The sequence below is a fragment of the Balaenoptera borealis genome, assembly GCF_965194805.1.
Source record: "Balaenoptera borealis genome assembly, chromosome: 3".
NCBI lineage: Eukaryota > Metazoa > Chordata > Mammalia > Artiodactyla > Balaenopteridae > Balaenoptera > Balaenoptera borealis.
The window spans coordinates 65,254,006-65,280,196 of record NC_138866.1 but is presented as its reverse complement, the minus strand read 5'-3'; the positions used below and the strand labels follow the sequence as shown (position 1 = coordinate 65,280,196).

The 26,191-nt window shown below is 38.4% G+C and overlaps 1 protein-coding gene across 15 annotated transcripts in view; it reads left to right on the top strand.

Annotated features, from left to right (window-relative positions):
* AKAP6 (A-kinase anchoring protein 6) overlaps positions 1-26,191 on the top strand; it is a 572,476-nt gene that overhangs the window by 428,896 nt on the left and 117,389 nt on the right. For all 15 annotated transcript variants that reach the window (XM_082384022.1, XM_082384023.1, XM_082384021.1 and 12 more), the window contains 2 exons: positions 5,180-5,328; positions 19,989-20,109. In XM_082384022.1, coding sequence (XP_082240148.1) covers positions 5,180-5,328; positions 19,989-20,109 — 270 coding nt within the window. The remainder of the gene's footprint in view (positions 1-5,179; positions 5,329-19,988; positions 20,110-26,191) is intronic.

The window sequence follows — 26,191 nt, the reverse complement described above, 5'->3', positions numbered from 1 at the left end:
TTTTTTACCATGGGAGAAACAGCATCTGGGGGTGGGGTGGTAATGTGCTAATGAGAATAATTATAGTAGAGAAGAAAAACTTGATGAAGGGAGAAGGGTGGTTTGCTGCTGGGGTGATAATCTTTGCATAGATAAGGGGAGGTCTAGTGCCTAAGTAGAGGGGATTGGTCTTGGATAGAAATACGGACTGTTTCCACAGAAACAGGAGAGAAAGCAGAGGATGTGGACCCAGATGCAAGTGGGTGGGTAGATGTGGTGGGAAGCTATGAAGTACAATATGAATGAGCAGGCAGACCTACAATGGCGTGAGTTAAGAAAGAGTAAAATTAATTATTTAACATTCTCAGGATACTTAACCCAACAAAGGAGGCTGTGACATGCAGTGATAATGAAATAATTGATATTTCTTAACTAAATCAGTGCTTTTTAGGACAAGGATAAGGCATATGTCTATATGTGATTATAAAAGTAAGTATGTGTTTAATCCTTAAAGACTGTTAGAATAACTGAAACTTACCTCCCCACCACCAAATTTTTCATGGGCTAACTATTTTGTCGTTAGACACAATATCAGAGGAAGGTAGATGGTTGAGTAATTATTCAGGCCCTGGAGAAGATTGTTGAATTTGGATCACCACATACCAAGCCAAATTTAAATAAAATATTTTAGAACACTGTCTTGTGTTCTGATTAAATTATTAATTTGTAGTCTAAATTTGAAGGAGTATCTGTAGTGATTTAAGCTATAGGTGCATACAAAATAAAAGGGGAAAACATACTAACAATGATAAGCGGCAAAGCAATTGTATTAAACCTCAGATGAGAAGGCAGTGTTTCTAACTTTATTATGTGTATTAGTCTGCTAGGGTGGCAATAACAAAATACCACAGACTAGGTGGCTTAAACAACAGATTTATTTATTTCTTTCTTACAGTTCTGGAGGCTGGAAGTCCCAGATCAACATGTTGGCAGGTTTGGCAGGTTGAATTTCTGGTGAGGCCTCTCTCCTTGCTTGCAGATGACTGGCTACCTTCTCATTGTGTCCTCACATGGCCTTTTCTCTGTGGGACCGCTCTGCATCTTCTTATAAGGACACCAGTCCTGTTGGATTAGGGCCACACCCTTGTAATCTATTTAACCTTAATTACCTCTTTAAAGACCCTGTCTCCAAATACAGTCACATTGGGGTTTAAGGCTTCAACCTACAAATTGAAAAGTTATGACATTGTGTGTCCTGAGTCCATAACATTATGTTAAACGTTTACTAGAGAGATATGAGTTAATAGAATCTCTTAGGCATTCCCCCTGTTTGCGATGCTGGGCTTCTGGCCTCATGGAAGCTGTTGATTCCCTTCTCAATGCAATGTTCTCAAAGTACACCAGGAGGTAGGAACTTTATGAGCATATTTGGACTAATCCATCAGACAGCTATGTTCCCATGACAGAAAAAGGGAGATGGAGGAAGATAAGGCCATCACAGAAACAATGTCATCTTTTGTTGGCAGGTCATTGGATAGGGTTCCGATTCCCTAACCTGACATCCTCCATAGCCTATCCCCTTCTACTTTAGCCTCTTCGTCCAAATGCCCCCAAAACTCCAGCCATCATTCTCTGAACATGCCACATCCTTTCATAACTCTGGGCCTGTGAACAAATAAGGTACTCTGCCTATATTCATCTGCTTCTTTACCTGACAAAGTCATAGCCATACTCCCAGATCTGGCTCAAATGCCACCTCTATCAAGCCTTTACTGCCTACTCCTCACCTTCAGGCAATTAGTTGTTTTATTTCCCATCTTCCCCCACAATCATTTCACTTGGCACACTTGTAGGTATCTGTTGGCATGGCTCTTTCCTCCACTACACTGCAGTCCCTTGAGGAAAGGGGCTATGTTTTGTTCTTCTTTGTACCCACAGTCCCTGGTGCAGTTCCTGACACATGGTAAAGGCTCAGTGAATATATGAGTAATAAATTATTTACTGAGCCCCTATCATGTTCCAGATACTGCCAAGGTGCTGGGAATACAAAATGGCTGAGGAGACAGACAGACAGTTTCCCTGTATGGAGCTTAGAGTCTGGAGACAGAGACAGAAAAAGTGTAAGCCAGCAAATGTAAGAATTTTAAGTTGTGATATGTGCTGTGAAGGAAATTAACACTGTTCCGAAATGGAGAAAGAGTGGATCTACTTTTGATAGGGTGGTCAGGGAAGGCCTCTCTGAGAAGTAACATGTCAGCTGAGAGCTAAAGGATGAGAAGATGTTAGAAAGAGAATGTTCCAGAGAAAGGGAACAGTATGTGCAAAGGTCCTGAGACAGGAAAGAGCTGTTTAAAGAACTGGGAGAAGGCAAGCATGACGGTGCATAGTGATCAAGAGGGAGACAAGTAGGAAATGAGGTCTGAGACAGGCAGGAACCAAATCTAATGAGCCATGGAAGAAGTTTGTGTTTTAGATCTGAATGCAGTATGAAACCAACTCACGTTTTATAGAAACCACTCTGGTACTGTAAGGGAAGAGATTAGAGGGGCAGGAATGGGTGAGGGGAGATACATATTAGAAGATAATTGCTATACTACAGGGGAGAGATGATGAAGGCTGGGACCAGTCTGGCAGCAATGCAGACTGTGAAGACAGACTGGAGAGACATTTTGAAAGAGGAATCAACAAAATTTAGGGAGTAACTGGCTGTGGAAAATGAAGAAGAGGAGTCATGGAAGACTCTCAAGTTTCTGACCTAAGCAACAGATGGTGCCATTTATTTAACGGGAAAGTCCTAAGAACAAAGTTTCGGGGCACACGATAAGGATGAGAATGGAGAGTGTTTTAAACAGTTATGCCTTCAGTATTTTAATGGGGTTACCAATAGAATACCTTGTGTGGGATGTCCTCCTCAGTATCCCTATAGCGTTGAGGAGAGGAGGGGTTGGGGGGGTAGCATTTGGAAAGATTGTTTTTAAGTTCTTTTTTAAAATTATTGTTACTGTTATTTTATTGAAGTAGAGTTGATTTACCATGTTGTGGCAATCTCTGCTGTACAGCAAAGTGACTCGGTTATGCACACACAGACATTCTTTTTTTATATTCTTTTCCATTATGGTTCAGGATATTGAATATAGTTCCCTGTGCTATATAGTAGGACCTTGTTGTTTATCGATTCTAAATGTAATAGTTTGCATCTACTAACCCCAAACTCCCAGTCCATCCCTCTCTCTCCCCTGCCCCCCCTTGGCAACCACAAGTCTGTTCTCTATGTCTATGAGTCTGTTTCCGTTTTGTAGATAGGTTCATTGTGCCATATTTTAGTGATATCATATGGTATTTCTCTTTCTCTTTCTGACTTACTTCACTTAGTATGATAATCTCTAGTTGCATTAAGTTCTTTGACTATTGTTCAGTATCTCTCAGTTATCTCATATTTAGTTACTTAAGAATATTGTATGCTCTTTTGAAAGATATATTCTGTTGTCTTTTTCTAATCATTGACTCCCTCTATTCAGTTTCATGTACCTCCCCCGAACTGTTAAAAAATATTCTTAGGTCTGTACGTATCATTTCTCCAAATTCTGTGACATCTGCAAACCTCTGAGTTGGCACTCTTCTGTGTTGCCATTAATATGCTCCATACCTCCTCTTTCACTATCTATTAGTAAATATGCCAAATAGCACTAAATCTAGTATTTCCTTTGTGCTTTTCCATCAGCCATACCCCTCTTCCCATACTGAATGTACTCCATGTAACATTATCCTTTGTTTATACTGTTTGATGTAATTCTTAATCCAGTTGAGTCTATTCTTATTCAAGCCAATTAGTTTGGGTAAGAAGAGTTTACATGAACCAATACATAGATTGCAGTTCTTAATTGATTTCAGAAACTTCAGTTATATGAGTATAGTAATTTTAGCATTTTTAAAGTTCTTCCTCAGTATCTAGAACATTCATAATTAGCTGCTTGTGGAAAGCAACAAAATACGAACTCTAGAATGGTTTGAGATCTTACATTTCATAAGCTACCCATTTCCTTTACAGAGTCCTGATTTGCCCTTTTAAGCAGCTGCTACTTTGTAACACTCTCGCTTTTTTTCCATGGTTGAGTCTGTAAAACCAGAGACCAGGCAAAAGGCTTTGGTTGGCACTGGACACAAAGAGTAGGAGGTCATGTCTGACTTTGCTTTTACTACATGTTATAGAATTCTGGCAACTACCCAACAGCTGACCCAGACCCAGAATATATAATTAAATTATAAAGAAGTAGAAGTGTTAAGGCTATTGAGAAATGTTAACGGATGTGTTGGATTTAGTGAAGCGCGCCAAAAGAAAATAAGAGCTCCTTTGGTCCACAGTGCACATAACTCATCATTGCCCTTTCCCCTTCACCATAGGCAAGCATGCCACCGAGAAGACTTCATTCCCCGTCTCATCTGGTGTTCTAGGGAACTCTAAAGCCACAGGGATCACAACAGCTGCAATAAATAAAGCATCTATTCAATACATTTCCATGCCAAATATTATTCAGCATTCTTTTGGCCTTGGTTTGATAGAAAACAGCATGGTGAACTTACTACCTCTCCCTGTACTACAGTGAGCCCCAAGTATCTGTGAAAGATTTAACAATTCAAGCCTGCATGTAAGCAAAATCACTGTTCTCTCTATTTTAACATTAGTAAGACAAAATACAGAGGACCAAAAAAAATGTAATACAGGAAGTCCGTTGTCACTATTGGAAAGGTATTGAATTAGTACTAGGCTTTTTTATTCTCCTCGGGGAAGATAATGAGAAGCATTCAGAGTATGTGTCCATGCAAATGTATGGGTCGGAGGGGGAATCTTTAAAAAAATAAATGTTACATATGTGGCAATACGAGGAAGAATATTATTAAGGAATTTCACAGAATTTTTATGTAAAGTCTCATCATACAGTATTATGATCTCAGGGATATTTTGTGATATTTACTGAGTCTTCTGAGAATTCATTTATTCAGGTCATATTTTAAGGAGGAACTTATAAGATTCAGATCTAAAATATAATTCTGTAATATGCCCAGCTGATCCCATTAAATCCAACCTGAAAAGGAGCAGTATAACGATGAGAACAATTCCCATTCTTTGAGTTGTTACACCTCACTTGAAATGCATTCCTTCTGGATTAAAACAGCAATTCCTCTTTTTTTCTCTCTCCAGGCTGAGGTTCAACTATGCTACCTGGAAGCACAAAGAGACGCTGTTGAGCAGATGTCCCTCAAGCTGTACAGCGAGCAGTACACCAGCAGCAGCAAGAGGAAAGAAGAGTTCGCTGATATGTCAAAAGTTCATTCAGTAGGAGGCAATGGGTAGGGAACTATTCTTTTTGTTGTTTTATTCTCACTAATCTCTACTTTTTCAATGATGTTCCACTGGTAGGTGTTAGGCAGGCATTTCGTCCCTAGCTAACAAGAGAAGCGCAATAGACGAGGCATTTATGTTCTTTTCCATTCATTTCACAATTGAAGACTGTGGATTTTATCAGTGTGTCATCTCACCCAGAACTTCCTAACTTTGTTATTATTGTTTTCAAAACAGCCTTGTGATTTTATGAGTGTTTCTGTCACTACATTGTACCTGTAATTTTTTTCAGTGTATTTCCACCTCTTTAAATTTCACCATTTATTTTAAAGTCTATAGAAGCAACTTTTAAATACCAGAACCTCACTGGAAACTTGGTAGGACATAATTTTTCTGAAAAAATATAGATATTTAATAATTGTTTAGGGACTATGGGCTCACTGGTTTGTCACATAAAGTCAACTGGAATAATGGACTAGCGCTTATTGTCTATGGTATGTGAAAAGACCCAGCAACTTTAGTGACCCACCAACAATTTCATTCAGCCTGAGACTAATGGACTAATGGCTGTATTTATATTGTACTAACTACCCATGCTATTGAATAGTTAAGTCATGCATTCAAATATTTCCAAATTACTTTAAAGTTATGTGAACATTGTGTGTGTGTGTATATAAATATGTATGTATATATAATACATGTATAGAATTTTTAAAAAAGTATATTTAAAAATTTTTTTCTGGCTCAATTTGAATATTTAGTAGGTGATTATTAAAGAGTAAAAGAGTGTAATGAAATTTAATTATTTCATAGTTTTAATGACTTGATAATAATTATACTCATAAAAATGGAAACAGTAACCTATTTCGCTTTTATACTTGAGCTAGACAACACGGCGGAGAAACTGTTCCCCCAAGTTCTATTAGATGTTAATAGCACAGTATAAATCTATGGGGTGTAACTCTAGCCAAAATATTCCTTGAAAAGGCAGGAGGAAAGAAGTAAGTGCTTATGGTTCTGACGTGACTTAAAATCCAAATTCAAATTTGGGGGATAAATTAAGAACACAGTTTACAAATTCTGTCTTGTGATATAACCCAAGGTCTAAGAATGCAAGAAAAGAATCAGAGTCATAATTCTTTTTTAGGAAATGGGAAAGGACTTTTCAAAATTTAAAATTTACCTATCTATATAATTTGTTGCTCTATTAAGATATTTTTTATACATAGACATGTTATACATATATTTGATTCATCTTATACGATTCAGAAGACATTTATTCACAAGAGGACAAGCATAGCAGCAAATAAGAAAGAAAAGGTTAAATCTTGGAGCATGAACAATAAGCTGTTTTGAGGCCTTAACGTGCTTTAATTTTTCTAAATGCCGAAATAGTCTCTGGTGTACCCACAACCACAAACTTTAGGTCATATTTTCATGTTTTCTGGGGGTTGAGCGGGCACCATGTGCTTCTGACCTCAGATTCCAAGGGCCCAACCTGAGTACTTACTCTGGGCTCCACAAATCATAAATCTGCCCTGGGAATTGCTTAGTTAACAACAAGCATTGTTCTGTAAAGTGGGAGTACGTGAACTTGCCTGATATCCTTTGTTTATGCTCCTTAGGGTGCTGAAGGCTGTGCATTGTGCAGAAATTTAACAGCATGCTAAAGAAAAGGCAGCTATTTAATACTAAGGACAAAAAGCATATACTCCTTTCTATTTTCTGTTTACATACAGAAAACCATTGTTTGAGAAATGTATGTGGGTGAGGTTATCTGGGGTGTCCTGCCCCTAAGACTCTTTGCTCCCACAGTTGAATCCTTAATTCTGAAGCCTTAAGAACACAGCCTTGTAAAATTATCTGCTCCAATGATACATAAACTTCATTAACCGTTCGTTTTGTTACATAGAATGAGCATTGTTTCTGATAAGCAATTGTGGGAATAGTGTGGGCTTTCTAGGGTCTTCATTCCATATGCAGATAGATATCCAATCTACTAAAGAGAACATTAAGTTGGTGATACAATTTGTATATTTTCATTTCCTCCCCGTGCCTACATGCATGCGAAGAAGAGTATGTAGTTGAAAAATGAATAAGATTACTCCAGGGAAGACTCAGCTAGACTGAATGGAGATCTTACATTTCTAAGAATTTTGCATAACCAAAGTATTGTTTAGAAATGAGTTTATAACCTTTCTGGCTTGACGAAAAGGTGTGCATCAAGGTGATTTAACACAGCTTATATACAACTATGAAATGTGTGTTTAGCAGTCATGAATATGTGCGGTGGGAAGATTTCCCCAAAAGTATGTGAACCTGTGTGAGCTGTAGTAACAGAATGTGTCCCTCTGTGGGAGACTCTGGGCACTGGCTCCTGCATCACAAAGTGGGGAAGCCATGGCTTCCTGTCGGGACATACAAGGCGTGAATCACTGGTGATTCTCAGTGGGAACAGGTTGGTACTTTTGATTCCGGCTGATTTAAATGAAAGCTTATAGAGTGTTTTGTTTCTTTCATCCAGTAAATATCCACTGAAGGCCTACTAAGTGCATGGCATGATGTTCTGAGCAGAGTTTGTCAAGAACACTTATAATTTGTGTATTTCGTAAAGTATGACCATCTCTTTTTCTAATACCTCTTTCTATCAAGGAGTTATCTGATTTCATTTTTTTTAATGAATTTCAAAATCTTGTTTAATTCATTAAGCAGCATCCATGTCAAGACTTAGTGTAGATTAAAAACCATGTCTTTTGTTCAGCTTATAAATGATAGAACTGGGAGGCAGAAAGGCTGGGTGACTGGCTTGTCCAGGACCTCACCTCAGAGTCCTGGGTCATGATGCAGTGGACAGCCCATAACGTCACACTTTGCCCTCTCTCTGAGAATTTCGTTCAGACCCTTGATAAACGTTTTTCCCCCTAAAATGCATGTTATGCATGTTCCATACTGTATAAAATTTAAATTATGGTATCTTCCTACTATGGAAGAATGGAAGAGTCTTAAGGCAATTTCATTAAAGCCACAAGGAAGTTTGGGCAAAAACATTGCAAAGCAGGCGGTAAGTGAAAACAAAATTGACTTCATTCATTAATTTGATGAATATTATTAAATACCTCCTATCTATATGAAGTGCAGAGATGAAATGGTCCCTGCCCTTGAGGAGTCAACTCACAGTTTGGTAGGAGGAGCCAGATCTGTAAGCAACATGTAATAAAGGATCACAAGTGCTGAGTTAGAAATCTGCTTGGAGTCAGGGTCAGGGCTCCTGGAAGGCAAGGCTCAATGCTGACTGCGGTAGGGGGAGTTGGAGCAGGTCAGGAAAGACAGCAGAAAGAGAGGACTCTGGAGATGATTTTCAGAAGCAGCCTAGGTCAGGGGAAGAGTTTTCCAATTTAATCTGAACAAACATTTATTGAGCACTTACAAAGATAGACCGTAGTCTCTACCTTCATGAAACAGTCTAGCAAGAGAGTGCAGCATTAAGCCAGTATTTGCCTGTGCAATGAGGAAGAAGGGGAAGCAGAGGGTGCCAGGGAAGCTCAGAGCAAACAATGTGGACTCCATGAGGCAGGGTTGTGCCTGTCATGTTCACCACACTCAGCCCGGCACCCTGGAATGTGCTAGGTGCTCGGTGAATGCATTGATGCATAAATGAATAACTAAAACGGATCTGGGGGTCTGAGAGAGGGAGCAAAGGTCTGGAATCATTAGACTACCTGCTCTTCCGTATGACTGGAGAGGAGGAGGGTAGAAGGTTGGAGGGGGGTGGTGAAAAATAAGGCTTAGGAAGAAAGTGAAGTCCAGATCCTAGAGTTAATTACTGAGTTCATGGTTCTTAACCAGGATAGTGCATCAGGATTACCTACGCAGCTTTTAAGCCAAAAAATGCCTGCCCGTCTCACCTCCCTAAAAATTCTGACTCAGTAGGCAGGAGTGGCCCAAGATGTATTTGATGCCCACTTCCAGTTGAGAACCATTGCCCTAGTGGTTTTCAAAGTGTGGTCTCTGGACCAACAGCATTAGTGTCTCCTGGGAATTTGTTAGACATGCAAATTCTGGGTCCCACTCCGCATGTACTAAATTGGAAAGTCTGGGGGCGGAGACCAGTAATGGAAAAAGTGGAGACTGGATTGGAGGCTAAAGCCAGAAAGAGTCGATAAACCTTGGATGAGGGGAATGAGGGAGAAAAAAGAGCCACTCTGATGCTCCAGTTGCTGGCTCGAGGGGGAGAAGGAAACTAGGAGGATTTGGATTGAAATGATTTTCATGTCATTCAACACTTAATAACTCTTGAGCAGCTAGGAAGTGCAGACTGTACTAGGCACTGGGGATGTAGAGACAGTGCGACCCAAAGGGTGGCAGGGGCATGTCAGTCAGGAACGCCTGCTAGGAGAAGTGTCATGGAGGATGGCCCGGGTCAGAAGTGACAGCCAGAGTGTCTCCCACAAAGGAGACAGTGTGTACACACAGCTGGAACCAGCCAAGGATCCCAGGAAGACTAGACTGGCAGTTTTCCAACAGTATTCTGTCAGCAGTTGGGAGAATAGGTTGCCATGGGCAATACTAGACAGCGATCAGTTAAGAGGCTATTCCAGTCATCCACGTGAGAAATAGTTAGGGCCTGAGCTAATAAGACAGCAGGAATGGAAACTGAAAGAAGGAAGCTGAAGACAGACCCTGGTCACTGAGTAGATGGGGGGCATTAAGGGAGGCGGGATTTAAGACAGACCTCCATGTTTCAGGCTTTTGCACTCTTGACAGATGGACATGGCATTCACTGAGGTGGGCAATGCAGGGGAGGAGCAGGGGGGCGGGGAAAAGCTGAGTGTTTGGGGCATAGTTCTTTTTACGATCTGCGTAACATCTAAGTAGAAATGCCCAGGAAGCAGGTCTGGAGCTCAGGAAAGTCTTGGGCTCCTCAACCATCAACAAGGACAGTATGGTAACTATGAGGTGGTAGAGGCTGAGAGAGCTAGGAGCTTACCTTGTGGTAGTCTATCCCATAAAATCTACCGCAGGTAGACATAACAGTATCTCTAAGAATGCTCGTTTTAAAAGGTATGGCTAATAGGAACGTTTTTATTTCAGTTAGACTCTTTCAGGCTCTATTATGGAAGTCTTCTAAAATAAAAACTACACCATTGAAAATTCCATGTGATATCTTGATTAGCAGGAATTGAGGACTACAGTTGAATATTATTTTCTGTCTTAAAGCTGCAGGCAACATGTCCTGATCCTAGATATTAGAATGCAGTAGGTCTGCTCTGATTGCCTCCCAATGCACAATAAAATTTATTTTTAGGGATGGTCATACATTCACTCTAGTCTAATTTCTTAAAGGAGGAGGGAGAGCATACATGATTAAAAATTAAAGATTGGAATTCAAGTTGGCACTCTGCTACTTTTTAGCTGTGTGACCTTGATTGGGACACTTAACCTCCTCAGTATGCAATATCTCAGTCTGTAAAATAGTAATATTTTATTATTCCTATTATTATTATTATTTTATTATTCCTATTATTAAGTGGACTGATTATTATCCCAGTCTACTTCCCATGCTTTGTGCAGCACAGAACTACAATAATCAATAAGAAAATGTCTAAAATACCTGGAATGTAATAGATACGTGAAAAATTAGTTAACGAAATATGCATCAGAGCAACTACTGTGTTGCAGGGAGTTGTATGAGGTGCTAGGAATGGAAAAAATACATATGACTTAATCTCTACTGTCTAGTGAGGGAGAAAGACAGAGACACTCAGATACAACCTTATGAAATGATGGTCAAAATTCCAGATAGACAGTATTATGGGGATACTTAGGAGGCTTGCCTAATCCAGCCTGGCTAGAAGGGGTCAGGGAGGTTTATGGGAGGAGGGAACATCTGAGCTGTCTTAAAAGATGCATAGATACTAGCCATTAGGAAAAGGTTAGGTAGGATGAGGGTGAGGATTTCAGGTGTGTATGTAGGGGTGTGTGTGTGTGTGTGTGTGTGTGCGCACGCGTGTGTGAGCGTGTATGAGCGTGCACGCACGCACATATTAAGGGTTACCATAAATAATAATTTGAAGCAGAAGGGCATGGAGATGTTTCCTGGCTCTGCTTCCTGGGATCAGGAGGGAATCCCAAGGGAGCTCTTAGAGACTTCTGTTCTTGTGGTAAAGTTCTAGAAGATACTTCAGTCTCAGTCATATGCCAGGCTTCCTCTGGTTGTAGGGGAATTTGGGCAATGTCTACAGATGGATATGTAGTTAAGGTTTATGCTCTGTGTGTAAGAATACAGGAGTATTCACCCTGTAAGGTTTTAGCGTAAATTTTACTTCCAAATACAAACAGTATATATAGGTTATTTCCAAGCACAACAGGCTGAACTCAGTGAACTTTAATTAGACAAAAGGCTAAACGTTCAGCAGGAAAGATGAGTCCATTTTCCTTTAGGAAGAGAAGTATCCCTGGATCAGTGTGAAAACATACACAGATATATATATATATATACACCATATATAAAAAACACTCCCAAAGAAGAATGATATTGACAGATGAAACAAATATATCACTATTTAAAACATTGCTTGATTAAAGATCAAATTTGATTCTAAATTAATTAAGCAATAAGATACACTGAATGACTGTAACTACCTGAGAAGCGATATAATCACCCCTGGATTTCACTGCAGCAGGGTGATCTTTCTAGTTTTCTGTTGAGCAAAAGGCCAAAAATATCTCTGTGCAGTTTGATGAACATTCATGCTCACTCATATTCTCCCTCTCTCTCTCTCTCTCTCTCTCTCTCTCTCTCTCTCTCTCTCTCTCTCACACACACACACACACACACACACACAAAGACACACACACACAAAATGACCATTTGGAATTTCTGCTCGATGGGTGTTTTTGGAACATTGCTACATAAAATGTTTTCTTTTTGGTACACACCAGCCATAAAATGAAGTACTATCTCTTCCGTGTGCCAATGTTGAGAACACTTTTGCAGATATATCACTAGACAGCCCAAAGAGATCTTATTTCCACCCTGCATTTCTATTTTCTTCCCCTGATTCTTCCCCTGTCTTAAACTAATGAACAGCTGCTCAGTGTTCAGTTCCAGTTCTTTTTGCACCTTCTCTTGTGCTGTCGTGTTATTGAACAGTAAGATCTCAACACAGCCTGTAGTCAAAGGAGCCAAAAGTGCCTGACTACCTTCTGAAAAACTGATATTCTAGGCACTATGTGATTATTAAAATAGGTCTTTCTGGGCTGAAAAAAAAAATCTCAGCAGTATAAATGTATTCATTTGGGATCATGATATTATATCCTTCCAATGTGCAAATACATTAAACTAATTTTAGACCTAGACAGTCTTCCACTTCAGTAATCTAATGCCATCCATGCCAGGAGCCAACGAAGGGTAAACCAGAGAGGCAGTGGCATAATTTCTGGGGAAGTATTATTTCAAAGTTAACAAAGTTAACGGTAAAGTCAACAATTATATATTTATATATATATATATCCTTTCCATCTTAATAATTTTCAAACAACTTCTGTACTGCTTTGGAGAGTTTATGGGGTCTGTTGAAGAAGGAGAGAGGTATGAGGGAACCTAAGACAAATCTAATCTACCTCATTTTAATGTGCAGAGCTTAATTCTTTTCTTTAAAATTTATTCTTTTATACATTCCCCCATGTCTTTCACAAAGGATTTAAGTCAACTTACAAAAATATTTACAATAAAATAGAATAAATATTTGACTGAAGTAAGTTAAGCAAAAGTAAAATATGTGTAAGAAAACAAACAAATGCATATTCTATGCATGTCCTCAAGAAGGGCAATGATTTGGCTCTAAGCTTTCCACATCCAAAGAAAAGAGTGAAATCTCATCCATCAGAAAATTCATAGTGTCCTACGATTAAAAATAATATATAAAGCTGGGGAAACACAGCTGCTTATGCCATTGAGTCCTGAGAGGAATTTCTCCTGTAGTTCTTCAAGGAGAAGATAGGCATCTGTGATACTACATCCCTATAAGAGAAAACAAATTCCCAAGGCAGTTTTTTGATGTAGGCTGCAGAAGTGATGGCAAAGCACAATTCAGTAAGAGCCGTTCTACGAGTAACCAGAACCTTGTAGTCTGAGCATAGCACTCTGTGGCCAGGGTCAGCCTTGATGGAGGAGATAGACAAAGTCATTTTGGGAGAGGTCTCCATATTAAGTCTGCTACCAGGTTTTTGTTAGGGATTGGGTGGCCGAGAGTTATTTCTAGGTTATTTACCTCTTATCCTAACCCTGAGGGTAAATATTCTCTGTTGCTTGTTAAATCTTTGAAAAACAGGGAGGCCTAGGGTGGAGTAGACCTTTTACCAAAGGCTGAGCTGCCCAACGCTCACCAGTGTGCCAGTAGCAAGTCTGGATCCAGCCCCCTCTAACACACAGACAATGACATAGGAAGGTTTATATCTTTTTTTTTTTTTTTTTAAACAACATCATCTCTTGCTTTGTCTTCGGACGTATGGCTTCTCCCATTTGTGTTAGAATCACTACTGTCAGAATGTTTTCAAGCTTTTTGGCTAGAACTTAGTCCAGTGTATTATCTGAAAATTTAGAGAAAGATTTGACTTCCTGACAGCCTAACAGAATCCTCTAAATACGTCTAGAAATTTACATTAATATTTCTACTTTTATGGCTAATCCTGGAGGTTAGAATTTTTTTGCTTTATGGCTTTTATTTTAATAACAAGTGTTTATGGACAGACTGTCCATGAGACCATGAGAAAGTGGGGCCAAACATTAACAAATCTGTAGGGTTGATCTTATTTTTCTTAGACATTTTCATATGTACATGGGTATATATGAGAATTGAGAAAATTACTGCTGGAAAGAACTCCATATTCCTTTTTATTTATTAATGGCAAAGGCAGGCTGCTTTTCTCATGAGGAAGTGGCTCATGAATTTTCATTCAAAATAGTAAATTAGTGTCCACACTTTAATATGTTTAGAGTGGAAAGGGATTCTACATGCAACTGTGCATATCAGATTTCATGTCTGGAAAGCTAAATTTTATTCTTTAATGATATTATGATTGGGCTAGGTGCCACTCTTGTATCTCCCTTTTGTGCTTACATGACACATGGAATAGAGGATGATGGGAAATTCTAATCTATTATTAGTATTTTACTTCAGTAATATTCTTAAACTATTTTTTTTACAAGATTTTGTTACTATTACCTTTAGTGTCATTTTTGAAAACCAGAGGCAAACTTCCTTGAGCAAATAATGTGAACAGTGAACACTTAGTGAATATTTGGGGAAAGAATCAATATGCTAAAGAAGCTAGGAAAATTGGATCATTTAACAGAAGTTCCAACATAGACAAGCTGGTATCTCAGGAACCTATCTTGTGTTTTTGGATGTGTTGGTGTGAAATGAACCAGTAAGTTTACAAAAGATGGATTCTTAAATGCTCCAAAATATGTATTACTCAGCCTTAGGTAGAAAAACTTCCAGGGCTTTTTAGTATTATTTTTTCTTCAACTGATAGTTGCTCTATTTTGATGATTTCTTCATTTGGTGTCTGGTTTAATCAAAATTCCTTAGTGGACCAAGCTGGAACCTCATATATTCACACACACCTCCCATTGATTTCACTTGGGTGAAACTTTATCTTTTAAGCAAAGTTTAAGTTGAAATGTTGAGTTAATGATGCTCACTTTAAATACCAAAGGCTGAATGCATTTATGTATTCAAACACTTAGCTGGTTAAACGTAACTCCCTCCAGGGTTTAGAGGAAGGATCATTTCTGAGACTGTGCCAGCCTCACAAATAATATATTGCTATCCAATCTGCAAAAAAATGATACTGAACAGGCTTGTTAGTATTTTATTTCTATGGTGAAAGACCCTGGAATCTTTTTTTAACCTTAAAAAGACAGAGAAAATGGTGGACAAGATGTTGGGAAATACTTTTGGCAATTACCATAGAAGTTAGCCCAAATTTAGAAATAAACTCTAAAGAAAAAATTGCACATTTATTTTTCCATAGCCTTGTCTCTGTCTCTATTAGAATTTCAGACCATGAAATAAACACATAATTCTGTGTTTATCTAACAAAAGCTGACTTTGATTTAGAAGGCTTTCTCCTCTTACCATGATGAAGCTTTTAAAGCTCCGAAACTGGTTATATCATACCTACAATAGAATGTCCAACTCTTTTGTTGTGAACCCTTCAGGTATATGGCAATTTAAAGGAAAAATATCTGAAAGAATAGCATTTTGGTCATGTGTTTGATTTATAACACCTTCTTAGAGTATCATACAAGTCTGCCTCGTAACATTTTCATAGAGAGTATAACATATTCATAGAGTACTGAAAAGGTATGCTTTGAGACCTTTTAACATCTAGGAGATTATATATTTGAGTGAATGAGTTGACGTGAACCCAAGCACATTTACAAAGAAAATTTTATAAGGAAAATCCCCCCAAAAGAGTAGTACTCGTAGCCTTTATAAGATTCTGAACTGCTTGCCACAATTTCAGTCACCTCTCTCTCCCTTTTAAAAAGAGGGCATTTGTCACCAGGACTTCAAAAAAAGGTACCTGGTTCTGAATTCAGCTGATTGAATCAGCCTATTCTTCAAAGGGCTGTAGAACTGTTAACTAGTTCTATGCTACCCCTGATAAATTTACTCATCTGTGATCTTTTTTGTTTTCCTGTATAGTAGCTGGCATTTTCCCTGGAAAACATCTTTTATAAAATCACTAGTATACAGCACACCTTTGCAGGTAATATAAACATAAGAAAGTAAGCTACTTCCTTTATCCAAGGATTTTCCTAATATAATGAGCACGTTAAATTATAGTCATTTCAGAAGGTTTCAAAAAAACCAACAAAGAAATTCTAGTAATTTATTTCTGATTTGCTACAAAGTTACGTATTTGATTTCACTAAATTTGGAAAACTGTCAGGTTTTTTTCTAAGCTGTGAATTAACACACGGCAAAGAATCTGAAATCAGGCACAAATGCTTAGAAAATGTTTTTGTCTTCAGTATTAGGACCTTATGAGAATGTGTTGTTTAGAAAACACTAGCGCCGATTCTACACTTAATGAAACAAACTATAGAACCAAAGCATTTACCATATTTAACAAACTCAAGCCTAAATATTCTCAGCTAGGATGAAAATAGACTAGACTGGAGGAAGTGTATCTGTGTTAGGTTCATTCACCACTCGCTGGTCTCCAGTGTAGACCATCCGAGAACAAGCCTGAGGTACATTTAACTAGAAGAAATGGCTTTTGTTCTAAGTCCTTTGATAGGGAGAATAATAGGAGGGAACAGCTCAATGGATATAAAGACATGTTAAAGAGCTAGTAAAAAAATTCCATGATTGCGAACATTTTATCATCCCATATGCAGTTTTCATCTATTTAAAATCTACTCATAAATCTCCTTTAATTTTTAATATAGAAGCAGGATGTGAAAGGAATGGGAAGGCAACTCACATTAATTGAGAATATACTGCATATAATCATTTCAAGTAAGCAAATGTACCATTGTATACTGAAGGCAAAATCTCACCTTCAGAATGAATGAAGAAGTCTGTCTATATTGCACTGGTTTGTGTTGGCATTTGGGGATGAGATATTATCTCTATCACATACTGCTCTTCTGAAGTCATTCTGGTCCTACTAAAAGTTTTTGGTTTCATTATCTACATTCATTCATCATCATTTACCAGGTACTATCCTGGGCATTAGGGATACAAAGATAAATTCATACCTTGCCCTTGAATTGTTTAGTCATAATCAAAGTTTCTTTTTAAATCATACATGTATAGAAAAGAAAGCAGGCTTCCTTATTATCTCTTACTGATTGATAATTTATGACACTTCCTAAATACATACTTCCCTGGTACAGCAAGGGAAAAAAACCTGGTTTTAAGATCAGAGTTCAGGCTCTTACACAAAATGCTTGTAGCCTCTCCTAACAAATTAACCTTCTCTTTAGGGAACAACCTCTTGGGATAAATGCTGTTTTTCAGATTTCCTATTCCTCTCCCTTCGTTTGTGCAAGATGACATCTGAGCATATAGCAGGCTTACATGACCTTGTGATTCTGGGGTACAGTGAGGGTCCCTGGCTTAATGTGGCCGCTGGGTGCAGGCTGGCTGGGTTCAGTGAAATGGGTCTTGCCCCTGGCATTATGAGGTTGCTCCCGACAGAGGGCTGTGGCTGTGTTGTTATCTCTTGGCTTGGTCAGGAGGTATTTCCTGCTGACTAAACCTCATCTCAGCCTTCACTGGCCCAGCCAACTCCCTGAGGTCTGGCTTCAGAGGCCACCCTGGCTCTCCTTGGTTGGGGTGGGGGGGGTGGTCATTGTGTCTCTGTTGCCATGGCAACACCTCTGTCAAGTTCACCAGCTGAACTCCAAGAAACCTCATGGAAGGATGAGAGAACAGGGTAGCAAAGGGAGTCCTGACCACAGCTCTCTGACTACAACATCCCCACTTCAGGTTATTGTGAGGACATTGTTTAAGGCAATCTCCCAGACTTCCTAGCAGGAAACAGAGCTGACATCCTGGTGCTTTTGGCTTTCCCTTTAGGTCTTAGGCCAAGAGAGGGGCGGACACACATTTGAGCACCTGCTCCTCTTACCTTTATTTTGTTCTTACTCTCCAAATCCACTGAGATGGAAGGGGTGAGCTTTTTCCTTCCTTTACCCTTTGCTTTTATTATTCCCCTGGATATTCTCTCCTGTATGCAAGTATTAGGATCATACCCTCCTAATTTGGGGGATGGCATTCCACCTTTCCCCTGTCTTTACGGTCAAAATGTGGGAGGGTGCAAGGAGAGAAAAACAATGAACATAATTCAGGAGGTATTTCTAAATGACTGTGCCCGTCGTGTGAGCAAATGCTTATTAGTCATTCCTTATTAGTCACTCACAGAATGAATAAAGAAAGCCTGATGGTTTATTTATCCCTGCTGCAGTGGTTTTGGCTTATTTGTTAGTATTTTGAAATGGGATACTATTTCAGATTTCACACGTATGCCGTAAGTCCTTGCTACTCCAAGTGAGACCCAGGACCAGCAGCGTTGCTAGTTGCCAACACTCATTAGAAACACAGAATCTCAGCCCCACCCTAGAAGTACTGAGTCAGTATCTGCATTTGAACAAGCTCCTCAGCTATGCCATATGCACATTAGAGTTTGAAAAGCACTGCTCCAGACCACCTTAGCCTTACTGAAGGTTTTGGCTACATCACCTATACCCATCATTGGCATTCAGTAAACATTTATGAATTAATTCTATGTGTTAGCCAATGATAATCCTTGTCCTGGGCACTTATGGTTCTAATCAAGAAGCTTTATAATTATGGTAAAGTAATTAAAATAAACTAGACAATTCTAGATCTAGTCTCCTTCATCACCAGACACACCTTATTTTTTTTAACAAATCTATTAAGATTAAATTGTAAGTTATGAAAAGTGGATGTTCATTTTCTTGGAAAGCAGTCATTTCATGTATAGAGACAGGAACAAGGTGGTAATAAAATGCTCACTTGATAAATTCAGATTCATACCTGAGGCTGCTGCTTCATTAGTACTGATAGGGTTTTGCTCAGTTAGAGTTTGACAAGACTCTAGGATTTCTTTCAGGGGGATGATTTTGGGGAGAAGGACACAGTCATAGTTTTTCATTCTGCGCTTTCATTTTCTGATCACAGTGTTTTAGAAGAATCTGAGCTTTACTTATTCACCAAGCTTTCAAGAGAGAATCACATTAATCCTTTTAAGCTCCTTATTCTAATGATTTATTTTGTTGAAAACCATAGTGATCCTCCTTTGAATTTTAATGATTGCTGGCTATTCAGAGATTCATTGTTTTGACTTCCTGTCCTTACCTTTGTTTCCTACATGTCTGTGGGGAACACCTGTCTCATACTGGATCTGCCCCTGGTTCTCACTGGCTTACCAGAGTCACTCAAGCCTATCCCTGAGTGTTAAGCTGAAATGCTGGCTACTCATCCGTGACAATATATGTAGGATATATGTTTGCAGAGATAGGCAGATAGACAGCAGAGGGACAGATAAATGATTGAGTCATTTCCCAGTGAAAGTAATATTTTGGATATGATAGTATATTGTGATCATTTTAGAGAAATTAGTTGAATTAGTATTCTTAATCATGAATTAAGATGGGATGGGATGCAATATCTGTGGAAAATCTAGTCATAGAGAAAGGGGTTTGAATGTTGAGAGTGCTGTTTTTACCCCAAGTTCTTGACTGTGTAACCTTCACAAGGCACTGACCCTCCATTTCTCAGTCTGTTAAATATGGCAATGCTCTTTTTCAAGGACATAGTAGTAATCATTTTGTTCAAATGCTGCAAATCCTCAGAAAGGGTGAACAAATGGAAATAGCCATGATGTGTCTCAGGTATGAGCATCAGAATTACATGTTACCTTTTCAAAATCTAAGAAACGGCTATGTCACAAGCTTGAGTTCCTATTTTGCCCTCTGTTTAACCACACAGAGAATTTTTCCTTCTCTTTTTACAGGTATCACCTAGGAACATCATAGGTTTTCAAGAATATATTATTCTAATATGAGATTTTAACAACTACACTGTATTTATGCATAATACATTCTGTGCCTTATCTTCAGGCTTCTGGACTTCGATTCAGAATATCAGGAGCTCTGGGATTGGCTGATTGACATGGAGTCCCTCGTGATGGACAGTCACGACCTGATGATGTCAGAGGAGCAGCAGCAGCATCTTTACAAGGTTAGAGCTACCCTTCCTGTCTTTACCTTTGCTGCGGAAGATCTGATTAGCCTGACAAGTCTTTCTCTCAGGGTATCTTTTGCGTTCATTGTGTGTATCATGGTGTCTATTAGAATTCCCTTCCCTGTCCCCAAACTCATTTCCATCCCCTGTGTGCTGACAGGCTGCATGGACATCATAATTGCAAGAAAGTTCCCTTTATCACATTCCATTTGGTGTAATTCTATAGAAGGACAAAGATTTATCTTCAAGATGAATAGCAATAAATGAAACTGCATTAATAAGTAGACTGAAACAAAATGAAGGATAAATGGATTGGTAACATTTAACAAAATGTGTTTTTTGTTTTGTTTTGTTTTGTTTTTTTTATTTATTTATTTTTGTCTGTGCTGGGCCCTCGCTGCTGCGTGCGGGCTTCTCTCTAGTTGAGGCGAGCGGGGCCACTCATCTTTGCAGTGCGCTGGCTTCCCACCGCGGTGGCTTCTCTTGTTGCGGAGCAGGGTCTCTAGGCGCGCGGGCTTCAGTAGCTGCAGCACACGGGCTCAGTAGTTGTGGCTTGCGGCCTCACTAGTTGTGGTGCACGGGCTTAGTAGCTCCACGGCATGTGGGATCTTCCCGGACCAGGGCTCGAACCCGTGTCCCCTGCATTGGCAGGCGGATTCCTAACCACTGCGCCATCAGGGAAGCCCACAAAATGTGTTTTGATTGGAGCACTCAGGTGGATTCTATCCACCCCCTCAGATCTTCCCAGAGATAAAAGAAATTTGCCTTCTGTTTGGCTTGCTGCTTCGGGGGTACAGGTCTTGTCCAATTTAATGTTTATTGGTGTTACGTAGCTCAGACGTTGTCAAATTAAGTCAATACATTTGCATGTGATTGAAAAAAACTGGCTTTGTACTCACATATTGATTGTAGGCAATCCATCTAATAACTATCTATATTGTTTTCCATGTCTGTTAATTCACCCCTAGCCTAATGTGTTTTACCAATTCTACTTAAATAGTCTTAGAAGTTCTTACAAAACAACCATGTGATTTTGACTGAAAAAATGGTTGTAAGATTCAGTGTCTGAAAAAGCAGTTGGGGAGGGTAGAGGGACTTTCCACTGAAATATCAGACTGCAGTAAATCTTCCTCATTTAGGCAATTTTTATTGGAGTAATTCTGACAGTTGTCATCCTTGAATTGCTTTGAGCATATGGCATATTTCAAAGAGCAGATTGTGAATCATAAAAAATAAAATTAATAACTAACCACAGAATCAGCAACAGTATAATGACAAGAAACAACTACCCTCTAGCTTTTTAAAATTTCTTATAGAATAAGAAGTACACTCAAGGTCAAATAAAAGTTGTCTTCTTTCTTCTCCAGTTTTTATCATTTTAAGTTACCTTTCCTTAATACATTATTTTAAATTTTACTTCCTCTAAAGAGAGATATTTATTTTCAAGGGTCTGGTAGACTTTAATTAGTGTCCCTCGCGGATCATCTTAGTTAAGAGAAGATATAAGCTCCTTAGGGACTCAGCAAATGGTGATATTTTACTCCCTAAAGAATTCTGTCCAACATTAATCAAGTTTGTTGACTACTAGCTGTTTCCTATATGGATAGCTGTCCACATTACCCACAAAGCTACCATCTTCTGGCATCACATATTGTTAGAATAACAATTTCAACCTAATGTAACCAAAGCCAGGTGATTTCTCATTTCATGCAGGGATCAAGAATTATGTGTGAAAAGTGCCTATAAATCTATATTAATTTAATGGTACAAAAATATTTGTTTCATTCCTAAGACTTAAGCATTAGAAGTCCAGCCAAAAAAGAAAAAAAAAATACAAAAGTTATCTAATCATAAGCCATTATCTCAGATTTTATTTCATCCATGATGCCAAATAACATTTCTTTTCTTCTTGATGCATTTTGTATTTTGCACATAAACCACTATTTTTTTTAGAAACAGTGCTATTCTTTGTCAAAATCACATTCATATAATTTACATCACAATTAATAGGAAAACATTGAACAAAAAGTGCAGTCTTCTTTTACTTGTGGTTTCCTTGTAAGTGCTCTGCCTGAGAATTCCCATTCTGGCATATTGAAGGCCATTATTCCACCCACTTAGTACTTCTGGATTATAGTATTTTTCCAAACATTTTTATACTGGGGCTCTTCATTTGTGACTCATGTCCTCTGTTTCTTCTTTCAGATGCTCAGCATATCTAAGCTCACTAGACTAGCACTGATTTTGCATTAGGCTTGTAAACAAATTAAAGATTATGTTAGAAACCAAGGACAGTGCTATAGGTTTGTGGAGTGTCTCTCTTTATATAAGCTCCCAAATTATTCCAGAGGTTTAGAAACCTCCAAAGCAATCCTGAGGATATTGATGAAGGAGTCATTTAGAACTTGGGGTGGCTCCTGAATTAGAAAAACTGAGGGAAGAAAATTAATTTCAGGTCTTTGCCAAGAATCCCCAGGGATTCTTAGGTTAGGTCAACATTTTCAGTGTCCCATTTCTCTGTTCTAATCTGCTTTTCTAGGAATCAACAAAACTAATGCCTTGGGGGAGGGAGGTGTGGAGCCGGTTGATCACAGAGACCCCTAAAGGCTTTTCAGTTGGTCCCCGGCCTTTCTAGGCTTTCGATACCATTTGAGTCTACCGTAATCATTTTTAATCTTAAAATCTGTTGGCCCTAAAAATTACCAATGCTTCATCAGCATTTTTCACCAAGGGCACCATTGACATTTGGGACAAAACAATTTTTTATTAGTTTGTGCAACCGTTCCTTCCACTACAGGACATTTGTTATTCATGTTTCTCTAGTCATTGTGACAACTCAGTTGGACACCCAACTCATTTCACAGCATTTTCAATCTATCTCAACTTTACCTACATCATCTTCATTTCTTAAAACGCTTGTATAACAGCAAGAAAAATGCTTTGCCCTTGTATTCTTTGTTATTAAGCAAAGCACCTTACATGGTTGATATTGAACTAATAGTTGTTGAGTTAAAACAATTAAGGATGGGATTGAAGCTCATGATCCCTGCTATTAATGTAAAGAATGAGGGTGAAAAACTTTTAAGAGAGACCTTCAACTGAGGGATGGTAAAATTCCAGGAACTGTAGATCAGGACAGAATCATTATTCCTGTTATCATAGAATCTGAAACTTTGTTCTCCTCTCCTTAGGGTGGGGCTCTCTCTGTTTCATCATTCAGCTGATTTCCTGGCATGGATAGGCATGCCCAGACCCCAGTTCTGCATTACTCAGTCCTAGGTTGATGCCTGAAAATCACCTTTGGAAATGTTAGGTTAGAGGAAAGATAGTAAGATGGTCGTCAGTGAGTGTGAAGATTTTTTAGCATTTTCAACGTTAGACACTACCTTACTCACTTTACCTGTTTATTTTATATTCTTGTCTCTGCTAGAAAATCATGTGACCTTAACTCCTATATATGAAACTTCTGATAAAGACCCCAGACTATTCATTCAGCAGACCTCCTGAGTGGAGCACCTGTTATGATATCTTGGTTACCCCAAACCAGCCAAATATTCAAGGAACTTTTAAAGGAAGAGAATTAGGTTTACCAGGCAAAGAATACATAGATACAACCTCACATAATTTAGAACCTTAATATTACAATGGGCTGTAAAGTGGATTGTCTGTTTAAAACATTTCTTGTTATTTTCAGATTGTTAGAAATTTAAGATCATTTTCTTTCTGATTAGTTTTAAACTGCAGGGCCATTAGAACAACCTGATTCTTATTAAAAAGTAACCGCTCCCTTAAATATGTTTTCTTCTTTGTTTGGAGACAGTGAGACATACTGCCAATGTCTTTCCTTCCCCCTTCTCGGTCTGGCTCAGCCTCAGAATGGGGACCTTCTGAAGCTATTTTCTAATAAACATTGGCAGTATCATCAGCTTAGAAAACACAAATGTAGTCTTTTCTCGTTTTTTTCTTCCTCAATCTGAGAATCAGCTCCAAGGAGAATTTACTCCCACTCTCTCATTTTCTTTCTCTTCATTCCTGCTACCTTCCTAAGTAGGACAATTTAATTTGTCAAAAGTAACACCATGATTCTGAAAGTTCAGCTCCTGTTTGGACTAGCGTTACGAAGCCAGAATTCATAATCACAGGGAGCTGTCTGCATGTGCATTAACTATTAATGGAGAAATATTTAAAACCCACTTGCAAAGGAAAAGCTTCGTATTTTCATATCTGCAGATCAAAGGTGGCATTATTCTTGGGTTCAGGGAAGCTCAAGACACCTCCTCCCCCATCCTATATACTTTATAGACTGAGTGACCTGGAAACATCTCCATGACGGGAGAGCTGGGGGCCAGCCGCCTCACCCTCTGCAGCAGGCGCAGCTGGTTCTGGAGTGCCGTGAGGCTGTGCCCTGTCAGGGGCTTCTTTCCTTGCCACAGGGCACTGCTGTTCTCTGCCACCTGCAGAGCAAAGGTGACAGAGCCCCTAGCCGTCTTGGATTGGTGTGGGGTTTCAAGGGTTAATTTCAAGGGCCAAATTCAGAAGTTGTAGGCTGGTGGTTATTGTTATAATTAAACAAGAGCTGTTTTCAGGTAGTGTGAAGCTCACTAAAACACCACATTTATAGATTTGTTCCTCGAGTGAATGGCTTAGCTGCTCCTCATCAATAAAATATTATATTATATTACTTCTCAGGGGTTAAAAATAACCCTTCCAGCTTAAACAAAAATAACAATATTAACACTCACTTCAACCAAGACCTGTATACTTTCAGGGAATTTACACTGAAGATGCTATACTTAATTTAGAGGGTTGGTTACTCATGTTTTCTGCTTTTATGGGAAAAATGCAAGTGTCCTCTATCTTTCTCCATTGGCATATCTGTAAAAATATATCCTGTGTGAAAAAGGAAAAGAACCATTCATTCTATATAATACAATGCTCACTAAACATATTAATTGCATTTTTATTTTGTTATTGGTTTGAGGTTGTAAGAACTTATAAGAATTCACAGGGGAATAATAAAAATATTTTTAATATATAAGTACAAATCAGAACTGGGAAAATATATGTAAGCTGGATTCTATTTCTGTGAGAAGAGTTAATATGTAGGCACATAGACTATAAGGTCCTACACAATTACTAAAGATGATCCTAAAAGTTTATTCTGGGTTTCCTGGTAGTGAAAGCAAAGAGGGAAATGTGGTCAAATGCTAAATTTACATTTTCCACAAGAAAAACATTATACTTCCTTTGGAGAAATTGTTTATTTTGATACTTAGCAATGAAGATATTTTCTTTTAGGATTTTTTTATATAAGGGGTTAGAATGGTATAGTAGAGAAATGCCTAACCACAATATTTCTTACAAGTAGCTTTCTGAACTTAATACTTCTGACAAATGAGTTAGTTATTTTTTCTCTGACTCTGTTGCCGGGTAATGTTTAGAGATTTTGAGCACAGCTCTCGCCCATAGGTGGCTCCTTTCAATGATAGTGTGACCAGATGGAATTAATGAAAGGACATCGTTATTATATATTGGAAAAGAAGAGGTTATTAGTAAAATGAGAAAGAAACATAAACATTGAAGAGATGGAAAAGCAGTTGAAATTAGTTAATTCAAAGTTAACCAAAGAAAAAAAGAATAAAGGAGTAAATTAAAATCATGGGTAGATGAATGAATAAATAAGAAAATGCTAAAACATCAAATACAAACAAATTTTTAAAACCAAAACATTGAAAGAAGAATTGTTTCAGGAAAAAAAGCCAGATACAAGGAAGGGCTAAATTTTAAAGGAGAAAATGTTACTTTAGAGAATTTGGGTGTGTATTATAAGACAAGCATTATGACTTTTAAAAGAAACGTGTATGGAGTGGGATAAGAAATTCTGGGGAATAAGAAATACAGTGTAAAAGAAGAAAAATGGGACATAGTTGACTTGTTATTTTATAACTATTGATGCCAAAATGATGCCAGATGATGCCATAGCTATGAACCAATCATAGAAAACAGATTAATCATGCTATTCCTATATTTTATCAATTCAACCCTCTACAATAGTTCTCTTTCACTTTGTTCTGGACTA